Source organism: Mus pahari, chromosome 1, assembly GCF_900095145.1.
Source record: "Mus pahari chromosome 1, PAHARI_EIJ_v1.1, whole genome shotgun sequence".
In the NCBI taxonomy this organism is placed as follows: domain Eukaryota; kingdom Metazoa; phylum Chordata; class Mammalia; order Rodentia; family Muridae; genus Mus; species Mus pahari.
The window spans coordinates 1,348,576-1,366,229 of record NC_034590.1 but is presented as its reverse complement, the minus strand read 5'-3'; the positions used below and the strand labels follow the sequence as shown (position 1 = coordinate 1,366,229).

The 17,654-nt window shown below is 54.4% G+C and overlaps 1 protein-coding gene across 8 annotated transcripts; it reads left to right on the top strand.

Moving 5' to 3' along the window:
- Window positions 1-77: 77 nt before the first annotated feature.
- Window positions 78-12,947, top strand: Plekhg2 (pleckstrin homology and RhoGEF domain containing G2). 8 transcript variants are annotated; one of them, XM_021203126.1, is made up of 19 exons: window positions 78-880; window positions 1,497-1,627; window positions 2,237-2,493; window positions 2,572-2,672; window positions 3,815-3,881; window positions 3,970-4,016; window positions 4,254-4,404; window positions 4,588-4,725; window positions 4,876-5,067; window positions 7,305-7,397; window positions 7,489-7,575; window positions 7,892-7,925; window positions 8,016-8,117; window positions 8,211-8,258; window positions 8,334-8,372; window positions 8,529-8,545; window positions 9,792-9,968; window positions 10,088-10,994; window positions 11,278-12,947. In XM_021203126.1, the coding sequence occupies exons 2-19, from the start codon at window positions 1,519-1,521 to the stop codon at window positions 12,747-12,749; spliced, it is 4,038 nt and encodes a 1,345-aa protein (XP_021058785.1). In that variant the 5' UTR covers window positions 78-880; window positions 1,497-1,518; the 3' UTR covers window positions 12,750-12,947. The 8 variants fall into 8 exon arrangements, with proteins under 8 accessions (XP_021058785.1, XP_021058768.1, XP_021058776.1 ...); XM_021203109.1 differs by having other exon boundaries at window positions 2,234-2,493; XM_021203117.1 differs by having other exon boundaries at window positions 78-1,103.
- The last annotated feature ends 4,707 nt before the right edge of the window (window positions 12,948-17,654 follow it).

Here is a 17,654-nt window from a genome sequence, read left to right as displayed (position 1 = left end):
GGGGCGGGGATTTTAAAAGCCTTCGCGGGAGGGCGTGCCGGAAGGCGGCCCCTCCCCCCAGCGGGCGGGAACAGGATGTGAGCCGCAGCGGCGGCAAAGGGGAGGAGAAGCCTCGGGCGGCCGCCCCCCGCCCCACATCTGGGACCCGACCCTCCCCGCCCCAGATGCGGCGTCGCCGCCGCCCCCACAGCCCCAGGACACTCATCCCGGACCCCGAGGCGTCCATAGTCTCGGGCCCAGGCGTTCGGGACCTCTGTCCCGCGTCTTAAAGAGACCCGCAAGTCCCGGCTCCCGCACAGGGGCCGGGACCTCTGATGTCCAGCGCCCCCTCCCGGAGGAGCCCGGGGCTCGGGAAGTCAGCCCCGAGGCTGGAGGCCCGCCCGCACCCGGCTTCGAAGACCGTAGGATCTGTGGCCGTGCATCCTTCCCATGGGGCCCCAACTCTGACTCCAAGACCCCCTCCTGGAGCCACCTGGGGACAGGACCTCGCGCCTCGACTTAGGGCTGCAGCATCCATCACCTCCAGGAGACCGAGGAGTTAGCCAGTCCTTGCGGTCCCTCCCGGAGGTGACTTCGTCCCAGCCCCTCGGGTTCTGGAAACTCTGGAATCCCGGTGCCCCCGACCACACACAGCCCTACCTAGAAGACTGAGGAATTTGAGTCCCCAGCGCCCTGGTCTGAGACTCGAGTAGAGGGTTACAGCATCTTCTATTTAGAACACCGAGACTTCGGACTCTGGATCCCAACTCTCCCCGGATTCTGGAGTCCGAGAACCCCAAGTTCACGACCTTAAGTCTGGGTTGTGAGCCTCCCCAGGGAGCGCGCGATAGGATCCAGACGCGCGGGACTCTCAACCCCAAGGCCCGTGGCTCCCCGGGAGGTGAGGGGAGCGAGGGGCCCGGGGCTGGGGGAGGGGGCGGCGCCGAAGCGGAACAATGAGGGGGCGTGCCGGCGGGGGGTAGCGGAGGCGCCGGCTGGAGTTGTGGGCTGCAACTGCACAGGGGAGGATCCAACGGTGGGGACCGCGGTTGGGGCGCCGAGGGACCGACAGGAGCTGGGTGGAGGACTCGGGGCCTGCGCCCCAGTGCGCCGTCTTGGGCGGGGTAAGGAACCGTCTGTAGGACCCTGGCATCCGGTCCCCCAGCCTCCGCCCTCCCCTGGGACCCTGCGGCCTCTCCCGCCCACGGTTTTTCCCAGCCCTGCCCCTCGCCCTCAGCTTCAGCCTGAGCCTGAGAGTTCCCAGGATCCTTGAGCCTTGGGAGGGAGGGGGCCCCAGACAGATGGGACTTGCAGACTCAGGCACTTTTGCTGTCTTTATTCTTTGTCTCAACCTTTTTCCATCTTTAGCTTGTATTCTCAGCTCCTTCTTTCTGTCACTTTGTATCTTCTTGGGGGCCCCTCCTTAGTTTAGATCAGTTTCCAGCACCCTGTCTGTGAGTTGGAGCGGGCCTAGAGACCGATGAAGTCTAGTTCTCAAGAAGTGGGTCTCTTTGTAGGTCGGAGTAGTGCCACTCAATCATGCCCGAGGGAGCCCGGGGATTGAGCCTGTCCAAACCCAGCCTTAGGCTCGGGCGTGGCCACCAAGGTGAAGTTTGCGACTGCGCAGCTGTGAGTGACACTCCAACAGGTGAGCAGCCCAGACAGGTGGAGCCTGTGGGCATTTGTCCCTTCAGGACAATGAGCATCCCTCTGTGGCTCGCCTAGTGCTGAGCATGGCCAAGATAGCCCAGCCCTGTCACCACGGAGGAGACTGCTAAGCTGAGAATTCAGGAGAAAGGAGTTGGATGCAAAGAAGAATTCTGCATGCAGGGAACAGGATGTGCAAAGTCCCACAGCTGCACCTTTAAGTAACTGGACAAAGTTGAGTGTGAAGGGGTGGGGGCTGTTGAGAGCTGTGTGGTGGAAAGGGAACTGGGTGAAGGGTTCTGCCATGGCTGCATTAGATGGGGCGCCGTGTGTCTGAGGAATCTGGACTTGAACATTAAGTGTTTATGTGAGTGACAAGGTCGGTTGGACAGACTCACAAGGATAGGTGTGGTCGATGGAAGAAGTGAATAAAACCACTGGAGGTTCAGGACCCAGAGAGAGAGGAACATTGATAGGTTCTGGATCAGGCTGGACAAATAGCGTATTGGAGCAGAGACCTGTGGAAACTGTCAGCTGAGTGTGGGTGACCGTGGGGGCGGTAAGACCGTGTGTCTGGGAAGCCCTGACCACTTGCTCCCTACCTCAGCAGCGCAGGCAGCCCCTACCATGGCTTCTCCAAGGGGTTCTGGCAGCTCCACCTCTTTGAGCACTGTGGGCTCTGAGGGGGACCCATCTCCAGCCTGCTCAGCCTCCAGGCCGGAGCCCCTGCCAGAGCCCCCCATACGCCTGCACCTGTCGCCTGTGGGCATACAGGGATCAGTGAGACCTTCCAGGCTGGAACGAGTGGCCAGGGAGATTGTGGAGACAGAGCGGGCATACGTTCGCGACCTTCGCAGCATCGTGGAGGTGAGGTGGGCAGGTACCTGAAGACAGTGGGGACCCAAGCCAGGCCCTTGGCTTCTGTAACCCGTCCTCCCTCCCTAGGACTACCTAGGCCCTCTGATGGATGGCAGGGCCCTGGGGCTGAACGTGGAGCAGGTGGGCACGCTGTTTGCCAACATCGAGGACATCTATGAGTTTAGCAGGTGAGGGACAGGGTGGGGACCACAAGGGGACTGGCTGCTGTGGCAGGGGAGGGGCTATGTCCTAACACTAGCCTGAGTGCCTCTTAAGTGACCTTGTGTGGGCTGGCATGGGAAGTGTGGTGACATGATGGGGACAGTGAGGAACTAAGGGTGTGGTGACATTGGGCATGATGGGGACAGTGAGGACCCAAGGTGGGAAGAAGTATAGAGCCATACAGATGCCATGTTGGGCTCTCAGACCTTCAGTCATGTGGGGTCTGAGTGTCCAGTCCCCACTTAGCACTGCACTTCTGTGGGCATAGGACACCCTGAACTCTGGACAAACCTAGTTGGTTGTTTGCTCTGGTGAAGAGACACCGGGGCCCAAGTGTGGCATCTCAGAGTCCCAAGAGAAGCTTTCCTTAGAGGGGATGGAGGGGTCGAGACAGGGTTTCTCTGTGTAGGCCTGACTGCCCTAGAACTCACTCTGTGCACCAGGCTGGCCTCCAACTCAAAAGATCTGCCTGCCTCTGCCTTCTGTTATGCTGGGAGTAAAGGCGTGCGCCACCAACCACCCAGTAAAAGAGAGGCTTTTTAAATTTGTTTTATTATTTGAGACAAACAGGGTCTCTCCTGGGTAGGCTTGGAGTTTGCCAGGCGGATGAAGACGAGGCTCATGACCGTCTTCACTTCTCAGTGCTGAGATCATGGGCACACATGACCATACCTAGGGTCTCCTGGTGTGGTTCAAGCTGGCCTCAAAATTGAGATCCTCCTGCCTCAGCTCTTCTCTCTTGTTGCTGTTGCTTTGAGACTAGAATCTCACAGTGATGTTGAACGCTCCGTCCCCCTTCCTTGCCGCCCAAATAGCTGAGATCACAGGGTAGTGCCACCCCTCCTTGGCTTACACCACATTCTAAGCTACCTAAGTCATGTTGGCCATTACACCATAGGACTGTGGTGTCACTCCCTAGGTCACGACATGCCAGCCATGACAGGGTAATCAGGCTGAACGTACAAAACCATGTGAAGACAGAATGAGCAGGCTGTACTTTCTCGTGTAGCCATCTGAGGCTCCTTCCTTCCTGCCTGTTGCTCTCTGGAGTCTTGTCATGGGACAGGGAGGTGGGCAAGCCTTTTATCTTCCCCCTCCTCGCCCACAGTGAGCTCCTGGAGGACTTGGAGGGCTGCAGCAGTGCAGGGGGCATCGCAGAGTGCTTCGTGCAAAGAGTGAGTAGGACGCTGGGCTGGGGGACGCTGGGCTAGGATTCATGGGGCCATGGGGATCTAGGTGGTGCTGACTCTCATGTCCCCACAGAGCGAAGATTTTGACATTTATACATTGTACTGCATGAACTACCCAAGGTGAGGCAGAGGGAGTCCCTGCTTGGCCCCAGGGTATTCCCACGAGCCAATGTGCCAAGCCCCTGTCCCCTACCCTTTACCACCCCCAACAGTGTGCCCAGGGGCAGCCTCTTCTAGACCTTGAGAGTCACTGACCTCCTTAACTACCCTGACCTGATCATTCCCAACCCTGGCCGCCACCTCCTAGCCCTGCCTGCTGGAGTACCAGCCACCGCTGATCTATGCTTTGACCCCCAGCTCCCTGGCCCTGCTCCGAGAGCTGTCAGTGTCCCCGCCAGCCACTCTGTGGCTGCAGGAGCGTCAGGCCCAGCTCCGTCACTGCCTGCCTCTGCAGAGCTTCCTGCTGAAGCCTGTTCAGCGCATCCTGAAGTACCATCTCCTGCTGCAGGTCAGCTGTGCCCTGGAGGCCCGGCTTGTGGAGAGGAGGGGGCATGGTTGGGTCTCACAGCCACCCCTGGTACCCTGACTGTCCGTGGTCTGCCCCTCTCCTTTCACGTTGCTCTGCTTCCTGTCTCACTCCTCCTCTTTTCTCTTTCTCCCCCATCCTTCTACCCTTCTGGATGACCATCAGGAACTGGGCAAGCACTGGGCAGAGGGCCCAGACACTGGAGGGCGAGAGATGGTGGAGGAAGCCATCGTGTCCATGACTGCAGTGGCCTGGTACATCAACGACATGAAGCGAAAGCAAGAACATGCTGCACGCCTGCAGGTGCCCCCCTCCCCCCCCCCGCCTGGGGTGGGCTAGGGCACCTGAGCTGGGGGACACTGCTCAGTGTGTCCCTGTCACTAACACCTCTGTTTTGGCATGTATATGTGTGCCACCAACCCGGGCCTGTCTCTGTGCCCAATGTCCCAGCAGGAAGTGCAGCGGCGGCTGGGTGGCTGGACTGGCCCGGAGCTCAGTGCCTTTGGAGAGCTAGTACTGGAAGGCACCTTCCGTGGGGGAGGCCCCAGGCTTCGCGGGGGTGAGCGCCTGCTTTTCCTGTTCTCCCGGATGCTGCTGGTAGCCAAGCGTCGAGGGCCTGAATATACCTACAAGGGCCACATCTTTGTGAGTATAGAGCGGGGTCTGGCTCAGACAGTCAAAACTAATGTATCTCCACCTGAATACCCAAAAGGGGACAGAGTGGCTTCCAAGGACAGCCATATTTAGCTGGGCCCAGTGACATTTGACCTTTGAATGCAGTTACTGGGAAGGCTGAGACAAGAAGATCAAAAGTTCAAGACTAACCTGGGCTACAGAAAAGATTCAAGACCAGTCCTGGACAGCCTGATAAAAAACATTAAAGGCTAGGTGCAGGGCATGGTAGCTCACTGACGCAGGGCATGTAGCTCACTGACGCAGGGCATGNTCACTGACGCAGGGCATGTAGCTCACTGACGCAGGGCATGTAGCTCACTGACGCAGGGCATGGTAGCTCACTGACGCAGGGCATGGTAGCTCACTAGGGAGGCGGGGGTGGCTGAAGCAGAAGCCTGAGGCCGGTAAGACAGACTGGCATGCTCAAGGCCAGCGTAGGTTACATAGAGAGATACCGTCTCAGGAGGGACACACTGATCTCCGGGTTCTGGGGTAGCTAGGACTACAAAGTGAGCCAGACCCTATCTCAAAACCCAACCAAAAAAGCAACAGTGAGCATAGCTGGTGGCCACAGACTTGTCCACTGACCTCCGCTGGTAACTTGGCGATGCATATATTCCCCTATACACATGTAAAATAAATAGAAATGTAAGGGCTGGAGAGAGAGCTCTTATAGAGCATCCAGATTTGATCCTAGTATTTATATTAGACTGCTCGAAACCACTGAACTTCAGCTATAGGGGGTCCAGAGCCTCTGGCTTCCAGGGTCACATGGACTCACATGTCCATAGCCTATCTCCCAGATACACATGACATGGTCTCATTATATAGCTGTGCATGGCTTCTAACAAACACACGATACCTCTGCCTCCCAAGTGTAAAGACGAGAGAGGACTTTAAAATGTGAAAGCAAAAGCTGCGAATCCACCCTGCAGAATGACGGGCAGACCGAGCAACATGTCCACAGGTCCATACAGTATTTTACTTGTATGTGTGCGAGGGGGGGTGGTAGGGGGAACTCTCAGTTCAGTTGTGTCCTACCACCTTCAGGAGGCACGCAGTGCTTCTGCCCCACTTCGCACCTGCCAGCCTCGCTGCCTGGAACTTGCTGTGCAGGCATGCTAACTTCACACTTGCTTTAATTCTCCTACCTCAGACTCCCAAGTACTACTAGGTCTACAGGTGTGTGCCATCATATTTAGCCAGCATTTTTTCAGGAATTAAAAACACGCATTAGCCATGATCTAGCAGGGTGGTTCAATGGTTAGAGTGCTTGTCTCACATGAACAGAACCCCATATTCCATCCCCATCCCAGAATAAACCAGTTGTGCCAGTGCATGACTCTTATCCCAGCACTTGGTAAAGACAACAGGATTGGGAGTCCCTGGTCATCTTCCTCTACTACAGCTGACTGAGGCCGACTTAGGAGATGTGAGATCCCAGTTCAAAAATAAAAGGGGGGCAGGGAAAACCAGGTGTGGTTACCATGCCTGTAACCCCAGCCTTGGAAAAGCTAAAACAGAATTAGTACTTTGAGGCCAGCCTGAGCTACATAGTGAGTCTCAGACTTTTGAAAAATGTAGGAGCTTGGTGATGATGGCACACGCCTTTAATCCCAACACTCGAGGCAGGCAGATCTCTGTGAGTTTGAGGCCAGCATGGCCTGCAGAGCAAGTTTCAGGACAGCCAAAGATACACAAAACACCTCAGAAAGAAAAAAAAAAAAATGCCATTGCCCACAGAAGTATTCCATCAGAGTACCCAAAGGGTAGACTTGGGCATCATTTAAAAATTTGAGCCGGGCGTGGTGGCGCACACCCTTTAATCCCAGCACTTGGGAGGCAGAGGCAGGCGGNTTTCTGAGTTCAAGGCCAGCCTGGTCTACAAAGTGAGTTCCAGGACAGCCAGAGTTACACAGAGAAACCCTGTCTCAAAAAACCAAAAAAAAAAAAAAAAATTGAGGAAAGTCCAGAGGGGTGTGGAAAGTTTCTTCATGGGGGGGGGGGTGTCAGAAAGAGGAGGGGGTGTATCTTCATGAAAGGAGGGGGGAATCTGGTAAGAGTGACCAGAACCCAGCCTGATGGGTTAAGAGGCAAAACAGCCGATGGGAAGCATCTTTGTAGCAGATTGGAGCCCCGGCATTTTCTGAAGGGCGCCTGTGCCGTGCGGACGCTCTCAGCATCCCGCGCTCTCTTATTCTCCTCAGTGCTGTAACCTCAGCGTAAGTGAGACTCCCCGGGACCCCTTGGGATTTAAGGTGTCGGATCTGACTATCCCCAAGCACAGACACCTGTTTCAGGTATGCAGAGGGTGCTGGTGCGCTGGGCTGACACCCATTCCCGCTCCAGCTCAGAACCCAGAGCCCCTCACCTCCACCTACCTCACCCCAGGCCAAGAACCAGGAAGAGAAACGACTGTGGATACACTGTCTCCAGCGCCTCTTCTTTGAGAACCACCCGGCTTCCATCCCTGCCAAGGTATGGACCTGCCCAAAAAAATGACCTTGAGAGCCAGAACCCAGTCCCCACAGCAGACCCCCGAGTAGTACCAGTGGGACCCTTATACTCCCTGGTGGCCAGCAGAGCTCTGCTTTCTGGCTTTGGAATCCAGCATGATCTTGCTTTGCGAGCACCAGCCTTTCATTTTCTCTCCTGGAGGAACAGTTGTGGGCAGGAGCTGCCAGTCACCAACCTGGCAGGAGAAGCAGCCATTTCTTCCTGGGAATGGTTGATTCTCCGCATCTGCCCTCCCAGCCCTATCCATTCAACCCTTCTCCGCCTCTCTGTCTTTCAGGCAAAGCAAGTTCTCTTGGAAAACAGCCTACATTGTGAGTCCAGGGGCCAGGGCTGCCTGTGAGCCTATGCCAAGAGAGGAAATGCTTCCAAGAAAGTAGACAGTCCTCCAATTCTCGCCACAGGTGCTCCAAAGAGCAGACATATCCCAGAACCCCCAACACCCACACTGGACTCCCCCAGACCTCGAGATGCTCCAGGTTTTACCCCCGGCAGAAGGAACCCAGGTAATCGAAACAGAATGTGGCTTCAGACCCCAGCACATCTCCCAAGGCTGAAGGGCTCGTGCTCACACTGAGGTCTGACCTTTCCTCCCACAGCTCCATCTCCAAGACTTTCTGGTAGTCGCCGTGGCCGCAGGCAGTCTGGTGAGTACCCACCATTTGAAGGGGACCCAGGGATCCAATGGCCTGGCCTCCTGACATCCTTTTTCCTTTCCTCAGAGCCAGCAAAGGAACCTTATGTCATTTTTCCCCAGAACGGTTAGTGACTGGTCTGTGTCTGTCTGTCTGTCCATGTCTCTTTCCAGGGATGTCTGGGAGTGGTTGGGAGGGGAAGAAGGGGGCAGCTGATTGGTCACTGGAAATAATTTACTCCTGTGTCTTGTTCTTATCTCTTCTTTACTTCTCCATCCCCAGATAAGCCTCAAGTCAAGGTAAGAAATGCCCCCTGTCAGCCTGGGCACCTAAATCCCAGCTCTGGTGGAGAAGGGAAATTCTACAACCCTGGGCCAGAATAAGCATGGGTCAAAGGCCTGGGGACTTAGCAGAGTTGGTTCCGTGCTTACCCAGCATGCACAGAACTCTAGGTTTGAGCCCTTAGCAGCACAAAAAGCCAGATGCACTGGCACAAGCCTGGAAGCCCAGCACACAGGAGGTAGAGGCAGGAGGTCAGTTATCCTTGACTATGAGCGTGTTCTAGGCTAGCCTAGACTATATGAGACTCTCAGAGGGGCCTGGGGAGAAGCATTAAGCCAGGTGTCCTGGCAGATGCCTGCAATTCAAACTATGTGGAAACTGAAGCAGGAGGATCAAAAGTCTGAAGCTGCGTAGGTGAATTCTGTCTCAAGACAAAAAAAGGGGCTGGAGAGATGGCTCAGTGGTTAGGAGCACTGACTGCTTTTACAGAGGTCCTGAGTTCAATTCCCAGCAACCACATGGTGGCTCACAACCATCTGTAATGAGATCTGATGCTGTCTTCTGGTGTGTCTGAAGACAGCTACAGTGTACTCATAAACATAAAGTAGATGAGTAATTCTTAAATAAATAAAATAAAATAAAATAAAAAAGGGGCAGGCAGATCTCTGAGAGTTTGAGGCCAGCCTTGTCAGCAGAGTGAGTTCCAGGACAGCCAGGGCTACACAGAGAAATCCTGTCTTGAAAAACCAAACAAATGAAAATAAAAATACAAAAGGGCTAGCCAGTCAGGTGTAGTGTGGTACCACAGGTCTTTAATCCTGGCAAAATCCAGGTCTTTAATGGGAGGCAAAGGCAGGGCAATCTGTGAGTTCAAGCCCAGCCTGGTGCGCATACTGATTTCTAAGCCAGCTCAGGCTATAGAGGAAGACCCTGACTCTCAAGAGGGCTTTGTTTTGTTTTTTGGGTGGGGTAGGGGTGGGTGGAATAACAGTGGTAGAATATCCGGTATGATGCCCTGAATTCCATCCCCAGCAACAACTTATTTTATAAGGGGGTTGTGGTGAGGCTAGGCTACCTTGGTGGGAAGTTAAGAGGATTAGAAGTTCAAGACCACTCTGGGCTATATAAGACCCTGTTTCCCAAAAAAAAAAAAAAAAAAAAAAAAGATATGGTGGTGGAGGGAGAGGGCATCCTTAACTTCCCCAATGTGCAAGAGGGGGAGCTAGGAATTTGGGGCTCAGAGCACATCCTTCCTCCTCACAGCATGCCGGCAGTGAAGGGGAGCTCCACCCCCCATCTGAGCTGCAGCCACCAGTGTCTGCTTCTGGCCCTCCTGAAGATCTGGAGGACCCTGGGCCTCCCACATTGGACCCGTCGGGGACTTCCATAACTGAGGAGATCCTAGAACTGCTGAACCAGAGAGGCCTCAGGGACTCAGGGGTGAGCTCAAACGGCTATGGCAGTAGTTTTGAAAGCACTTGGGCAGGCAGAGACCACGGTCCCGGTCTGCCCACCCCATCGGCCTGATATCTTGGCTTTTCTTTGTGTGCCCACTATAGCCAGCCACCCACGACATTCCCAACTTCCCCAGAGACTCCAGGGTGCCAGCTGAAAGTGAGCCCCTCCCGTTCCAGTCCCTGCCCAGCCGAGAGTCTTCAGAAGAGGAGGAGGAGGAGGAGGAGCCGGAGACAGATGAACGGGAGCCTTCCCCTCTCCACGTCTTAGAGGGGCTGGAAGGTTCCAGCGCAGCTGAAATTCCCTGCATTCCCAACCTTACTGACATTCCCAGTGACGTGCCCAGCCTTCCAGAAATTCCCGAGGCTCCCTGCTTTTCCAGTCTCTCTGACATCCCTGGTGTTTTTGAGGTGCCCTGCCTTTCACCCATGTCCAGTGTGCCTGACATTCCCAGCTTGGCCGCCACCCCTTCCTTCCCCCGTGGCTCCTGGCTCCCTGGACCCCTGCAGGAGGCGGCCCAGCCTCAAGCCACCAGGAGGGAACTGTTGAGTGGGAGCAACCCAGGGAGACTGAGTGAGCCGCCCTCAGAGAGGAGCAGAGAGGGGCAGGAGGAAGACACAGAAGGCGTGTCATTCCCAGCTGTGCAGACGGAGGCTGGCGTCCCGGTCCAAGGATTACCAGAAGAACTGGAATACCGCTCTTGTTCAGAAATCCGGAGTGCCTGGCAAGCTCTGGAGCAGGGGCAGCTGGCCCGGCCCGGCTTCCCAGAACCTCTGCTCATCCTGGAGGACTCTGATCTTAGTGGAGGCAGCACCAGCGGGAAGACAGGAATGCCACATTCAGAGCGGTCAGCGTCGCGGGTGCGAGAATTGGCTCGGCTCTACAGTGAGCGGATCCAGCAGATGCAGCGAGCTGAGACTAGGGCGTCCACCAATGCACCCCGCCGCAGACCTCGAGTCCTGGCCCAACCCCAGCCATCCCCTTGCCCACCCCAGGAAGAGGCTGAACCAGGTGACTAAAACATTTTCCCCTGTGGTGCTAGGGCCTGGTGTCTTTATCACATTCTAGGCAGGGGCTCTACCACTGAGCTACGCTCCCAGTCCCTCACTGGGGGATTCTAGGCAGGGGCTCTACCACTGAGCTACGCCCCCAGTCCCTCACTGGGGGATTCTAGGCAGGTGACCTACTGCTGAGCCACACCCCCAGCCCCTCACTGGAGGATTCTAGGCAGGTGACCTACTGCTGAGCTACATACTTAGCTTTTGATCCTTTTTTTGTGTGTGTGTGCATACAGGGGTCCTGCCTGCATTTGGACATGTGCTTGTATGTGAGCTGGCCTTCCCACTGAACTGTGCCCAGGAGTCTGTCCCTCTGGGCCCTGCTGTTCTGGTTCAAGCTGCCACACCTTTGTGTATTCAAGGAGATGACCTGAGTGGCCCAAATCTAAATGTTTCCGATTTGTCCAAGCAAGACCATCTGAGTAACAACTCCCTTCCACCTCCTGTCCCTTTACCTGGGCAAAGCAACTTCCAGAACATCCAGGTTCCAACTGCATCCCTTTTGCCTAAGCAAGAGCCTCCAGATGTCCAGGTCCCAGCTGCCTCAACCTTGCCTGATACAAGCCAGCTACAAAGCCAAGTTCCAGCTGCCAGTCCATCAGCTGAGCGTAGAAACTGTGTGGAGACCCAGGTTCAGTCCACCACTTCCCTCCCTGGCCAAGAGTGTCAGGCAGACTTCCAGATGCCAACTGCTGTGGCATTGCCCAAGCGAGAAGGTCATGAAGACAGCCAAAACTCAAACAAGGCCCCAGGAGCCGAGCAAAGAGATGTTAGCGTTGATCAGGGTCTAGCTGCTGTAGGTGGCCGGGCCGTCAGCCCTTTGCCAGTGTGCACAAGTAGCCCTGACCAGCAGATCCCAGACACCACCCCACTGCCATTGTCACCTGACTTCCCAGACATGGAGGGTCCTGGTGCCTTACCTCTGCCCGCACAGGGAGGTCTTCCGGACTACTGCGTCCCATGCAACCCTCTACCATCTTTGTCCCAAGACGTTCAGGTGCCAGCCGTCATCCCCATGTCCCAGCCACAAGGCCTTACAGACATCAGGGCCAAAGTGCCCCTGTCTTCCCCCAAGCAGGAGGATGCTCCAGAGTGTATGGGTCCAGAGCCCAGCCTCACAGACACACCAGCTCCCGGACTCTTACCTTCACTGGGCCAACAGAACATCACAGATGGCCCTGTTTCAGCAGCTACCGTGCCTTTGACTGAACAAGGATGCTCTCGGGATCTTCAAGGCCTGATTACTTCCCCTGTTCAGACAACCATGGAGTTACCCAAACCAAGGGGTTTAGTCTCTCGTGTTGCCACATCAGAGTCTTCGGACTTGACCCCACCGCATAGCCCCTCGCTCTCCACTCACCAGCTCCTGGGCCCCAGTGCTGCTGCCCTCTCAAGGTACCTGGCAGCATCATACATCAGCCAGAGCTTGGCCAGGCGCCAGGGACCTGGGGGTGAGGGCACGGTAGCCTCCCAGGGTCACTGGTCCTCCTCTGCCCCCACATCACGGGCACCTTCACCACCACCTCAGCCCCAGCCCCCAGCCCCTCCAGCCAGGAGGCTCAGCTATGCCACCACAGTTAGTATTCAGGTAGGAGGTGGTGGGCGGCTACGACCAGCTAAAGCTCAGGTCCGGCTGAACCACCCTGCTCTCTTGGCAGCCCCCAGCCCAGGAGCCTGTGGGCCTTCCCAGGGCCCAGGAGGCTCCTGATGCCGCTCTCCATATGTAAGCCTGGACTTCAGGCTTCCTAAGCTTCAAGAACTTTCCCAGGTGCCACCCATCCTTATGACATCCAGAGTCTGGACACGGGTCCAGAAATGGCTGTGGCTTTCTAGCCCCAGGAATCTGTGTCCACAGATGGCCCTTCTGAGGTCATGGTATTTTGTTAATTAATTTTATGAAACGTTGTGTGTTTTGCCTTTCTTGAGGTAATGGGAGATGGGCAGACACCATGACTGGGAAGGGCTAATGTGGCCCGAAATGTCAAAGCTCTAAGGATATTTGCTGTAGCTCAGGTTGGCCATGTAGCTTAGTTGGTAGAGTGCCTGCTTAGCATGTGCAAAGCCCTGGGTTCAATTCCCAGCACTACATAGACCTGGGTATGATAGTGCATCCCTGAATCTGCAGAAGGAAGATCAGATGAGATATTTGTGGCCACCCTTGGCTACATAGCAAGTTCAAAGCCAACATGTGTTACGGGGACCCTCGAGCTCCCTGGGGGCTGTCAGAAACTGTCGGAACCTGGTTTGTGGCGTTGAGGCATTCAGAACTATGCTAACCTGTCCAAGGAAGCTGAACACGCATGGTGGTGCACACCTCCAGTCCCAGCTGCTTGGGAGGCTGAAATGACCCCATGAGCCCAGGAGTTTGGGGGGCAACCTGGCCTACAAAGGCAAGCACCTTGTTCCAGATAGATCCCCTGAAGTCCAAATCCTCAGTATCCATCTCTGCCCATTTCTTCTCAGGTATCTTACACATCAACTTCTACCCTACACTCCTCCTGTTCATCCATCCATCCATCCACCCAATTATAGTCTTCATCCCACCTCTGACTCATTCCACTCTCCCATCTAAATATATCCAATATCTACATCTGTATCTCCACCCATTATTTGCCCATGCTTCCTTCCATCTGTCCATCTACCCATCATTTCATCGGCACAGCTCATTACTACCACCATTTCTAATCATCAGCGCCGCCGAGCCACACCCCCCTCCACCACCACCCACCCCGGCCATCTCTCCTTGATAGGGTTCTTTTAGGTACCATAAACCTCAGGACCTTTCTGCTGACACCAGGACCTATTAAGATGGGTTTGTGTGAGCTCTGTTCCTCATTTGGTTTTCCTGGGAATACCCAGGCCCCCCTTTCCCATGAATATTCTGACTATTGTGTCCTGCCTCCCTACACACACCCCACAACCCTCCTCATTCGGGACCTCTGTAATTCCTCAGTATGTTCTTGCCTCCCACAGAATAATTCAAGTTTGTGGTGGAGACAAAGGAGATTTTATGTTAAATCCTACCCCCTCCCAGCAGTGGTCTGCAGGGCAGCATAATTTAAACAATTTGTTTGGTGACAGAATGCCAGCTCCTTCCTTCACTGTCTATAATCCTGGCAAGAATTCTAAGGCATCCATCCCCATGCCAGGGCTATAAATTCCAGTCCCCTTTCTATTTAGTGTGCGACAGACATTCCTCGAAGAGCTCTGGCTTCCCTGTCTTTAACCACTTCTCAGAGTGAGCTTAGCATTCAGTAAACATATCCTGTCACTTCTCAGGGACATCTTAACCCGTGACTCACCAGGGAGCTAGTCTAATCACACACACACACACAAGGTCCAGTCCTGACCTACAGGGCTCAGGAATCTGATTGTTAGCCATTGGCTAGCAGCCAGAGGCTGTGCTTTAGTACAATCTAGCTTCTGGCTTTAAGGTTGTCAGTCTGTGAGCTCATCCTGTTTTGACCCTCGGCATCCCTAAGAGGTTAATGAGGGTTCTACTTGGTTTTATTTTGCATTGAGAACCAAACTGGGGCTTTATTCTTTGGAGAGCTTGGCCACGAGCTACCTCTGACACAGTGAGGGCAAGGATGACTTTTGTGGTGTTTGCAGTGTTTGGCATTGAATGTAGGACCCTGGACTTGCTAGGCGAGTGCTCTGACGCTGCACATCATCTCTCCCCAGCCCTTCATTGTTGGTGGGTTTGTTTGAATTTTGTATGTGTGTGCACACAAGTGACCCTGGAGTCTACAGGAAGGCGTCAGATTCCTCTGGAGCTGGACGTATTGGGTGGGTAGTTAGGAACTGAACTTGGGTCCTCTGTAAGAGCAGTATTAACCACTTTTAACCACAAACATCTCTCCAGCTCCTTGTTTTGAAGCATTATAGGTAAGGTAACAGCCTGAACCACAGAGTGAGACTCACTCTCAACCCAAAATATAGAAAGAGGAGACAGGGATACGAAGAAGTACCTTATGTAGCTAGTCTCTTAGGGACAAATCCTCTCAGCCTGAGTTGCCCATCTCCTGCCAAGAGCCACCCGGGCTACAGAGGGAGCTTGTGAGTCAGCCAGCCCAAGGAGGTGCCTTCTTACTGGATGCCATTGTGCCCACAGGGCCTGGACTTTGTCTGGGGGCTCCCTAGCAACAGAGTCCTGTGTTCCCCCTTCCGCCCTGGTGACTGGAGGCTTCCCCCAAGATCAGAACTGAGGCTGGCCCTCCCCTCCTCTGCAGAGTGGCACATTCCCAGCCGCCCCAGCTGTAGGAAAGTTCCCAGCCTGGCCTGGGCTCCCAGCGGCGCCGGAATTCCCGGCATTCAAAGGAGGCAGGGAGGGAGAAAGGGCTTTCTGCTCCAGAGCCTGGCAAGAGGAAGAGAAGCAATTCCCCTCTCCAGATGTGTTCCAGCTGTGCCTCAGCCCCGCCTTCCTTTGATGAGTTCCATTCCTTATCCCACTCCAGCTCCTATCTATGCTTCAAAGCCCCAGATTACCAGTACCGGGAGGGCTTTTGCCCACCCATCAGCCTGCATACAGCCCTAGTCAGGCTCAAAAAGGAGTTGGAGGACAGTGATAATATGGCCAGTGCCTGAGTCCCGGCTGCTTCTGAAGCTGAGGCAGCAGGAGGCCAGCATTGGCAGCACAGCAAAAGCCCTTCTTAAAGAGTGAAACCAGGCCAAGCATGATAGCGCACGCCTTTAATCCCAGTACTTTGGAGGCTGAGGCAAACAGAGTTCTGTTAGAGGCCAGCCTGGTCTACAGAGGGAGTTCCAGGACAGCCAGGGTAATGTAGAAAGACCCTGTCTCTAAAAAACAAAACAAAACAAACAAACCTAACACTCCACCAGCAGATCCTGATTTTGTTTGTTTGTTTTTCCAGACTGGGTTTCTCTGTGTAGCCCCTGTGTAGTCCCTGTCCTGGAACTCACTTTGTAGACCAGGCCGGCCTCGAACTCAGAAATCCACCTGCCTCTGCCTCCCAAGTGCTGGGATTAAAGGTGTGCACCACCATGCCTGGCCCAGATCCTGATTTGTAATATCCCCAAGAAACCCACCTGACCCTCTGGGCTGGGCTGGCTACTCTGTGTGCTTGGGTTTCTTCCATAAAGCTGAATGCTCTGACCTTCCACTCCCCGAGCAGGACTGCAGAGCATAGCCTCTTAGCACTTCATGAGTGCACATAACAGACTGACATCCACAGAGGCTCCTAGGCACTGGCCTGCATGTTTGTCTGTGTGAGGGTGTCAGATCCCCTGGAATTGAAGTTCTAGACAGTTGTAAGCTGCCATGTGGGTGCTGGGAATTATATCAGGATCCCCTAGAAGAGCAGCCAATGCCTTAACCCCTGAACCATCTCTCTCCCCTGAATTATTTTTGAAACAGTGTTTAAGTCAGGCCAAATTTGAACTCGCCTCCACAGCCAGGGATGACCTTGGACTTCTGATTTTCATACCTTCCCTTTGCAAGTGCTAAGAATACAGAATGGCCCAGCAGTGTTGGTATACACCTTTAAACCTAGGAAGAGACAGGCCTGGTCTTCAGATAAGAGTTCAAGGACCAGCCGGGCGTGGTGGCACATGCCTTTAATCCCAGCACTCGGGAAGCAGGGGCAGGCGGATTTCTGAGTTCGAGGCCAGCCTGGTCTACAGAGGGAGTTCCAGGACAGCCAGGGCTATACAGAGAAACCCTGTCTCGACCCCCCCCCCCAAAAAAAAAAAAAAAAAAAGAGTTCAAAGACAGCCAGGGATATACAAAGAAACCAGCATCAAAAACGAATGCCTCGCCGGGCATGGTGGTGCACGCCTTTAATCCCAGCACTCAGGAGGCAGAGGCAAGTGGATTTCTGAGTTCGAGGTCAGCCTGGTCTACAAGTGAGTTCCAGGACAGCCAGGGCTAAACAGAGAAACCCTGTCTCGAAAAAACAAAAAACAGTGCCTCAGAGGTTAAGAGCACTGACTGCTCTTCCAGAGGTCCTGAGTTCAATTTCCAGCAACCACATGGTGGCTCACAACCATCTGTAACAGGATCCAATGTCCTCTTCTGTGTACTCACATTAATCTTTAAAAACCAAACAGACATGTGGCCCCACCAGGTAAATGGCTCCCTACATTGAGCACAATGGGGATCTGCCTTGAGGCTAGGCTCAACCCCCAGCACCTAAACTCTGTCATTTGAAGATTCAGAAGAGCATTGAGTTTGCCTAGCCTACAGCTGGGAGGCTCCTTAAAGTTGGTGGCCCTTCCAGGTTATCAAATAGCCAAACTGCTGGCGGATGTTTTAAAACCTGCACCCACTTTCTTTATATTTAAGACTACAGACCTCAGAGTCCCTCTACTGTGCTTGGCAGGGCTAGGTATGGCAATTCACAACTTAAGTCCCAAGGTTTGGGAGGCAGAGGCATTCTTGAACCCTGGAGTTAGATGAGCAAAGGCTATGAAGTGTGACAGCTCAGTGAAGTGCAAGAGGGCAGGGTCATCTCACCTTGTGCAAAGCCCTGGGTTTGCTCCCAGATAAAACAAGGTAGGCAGAGAAAAGAAGATCTAATAGTGTGCTATGATAGTTGCACACTCAAGTCCTGGCTACTGAGGTGGGGACATAGGATTGCTTGGGCCCAGCATA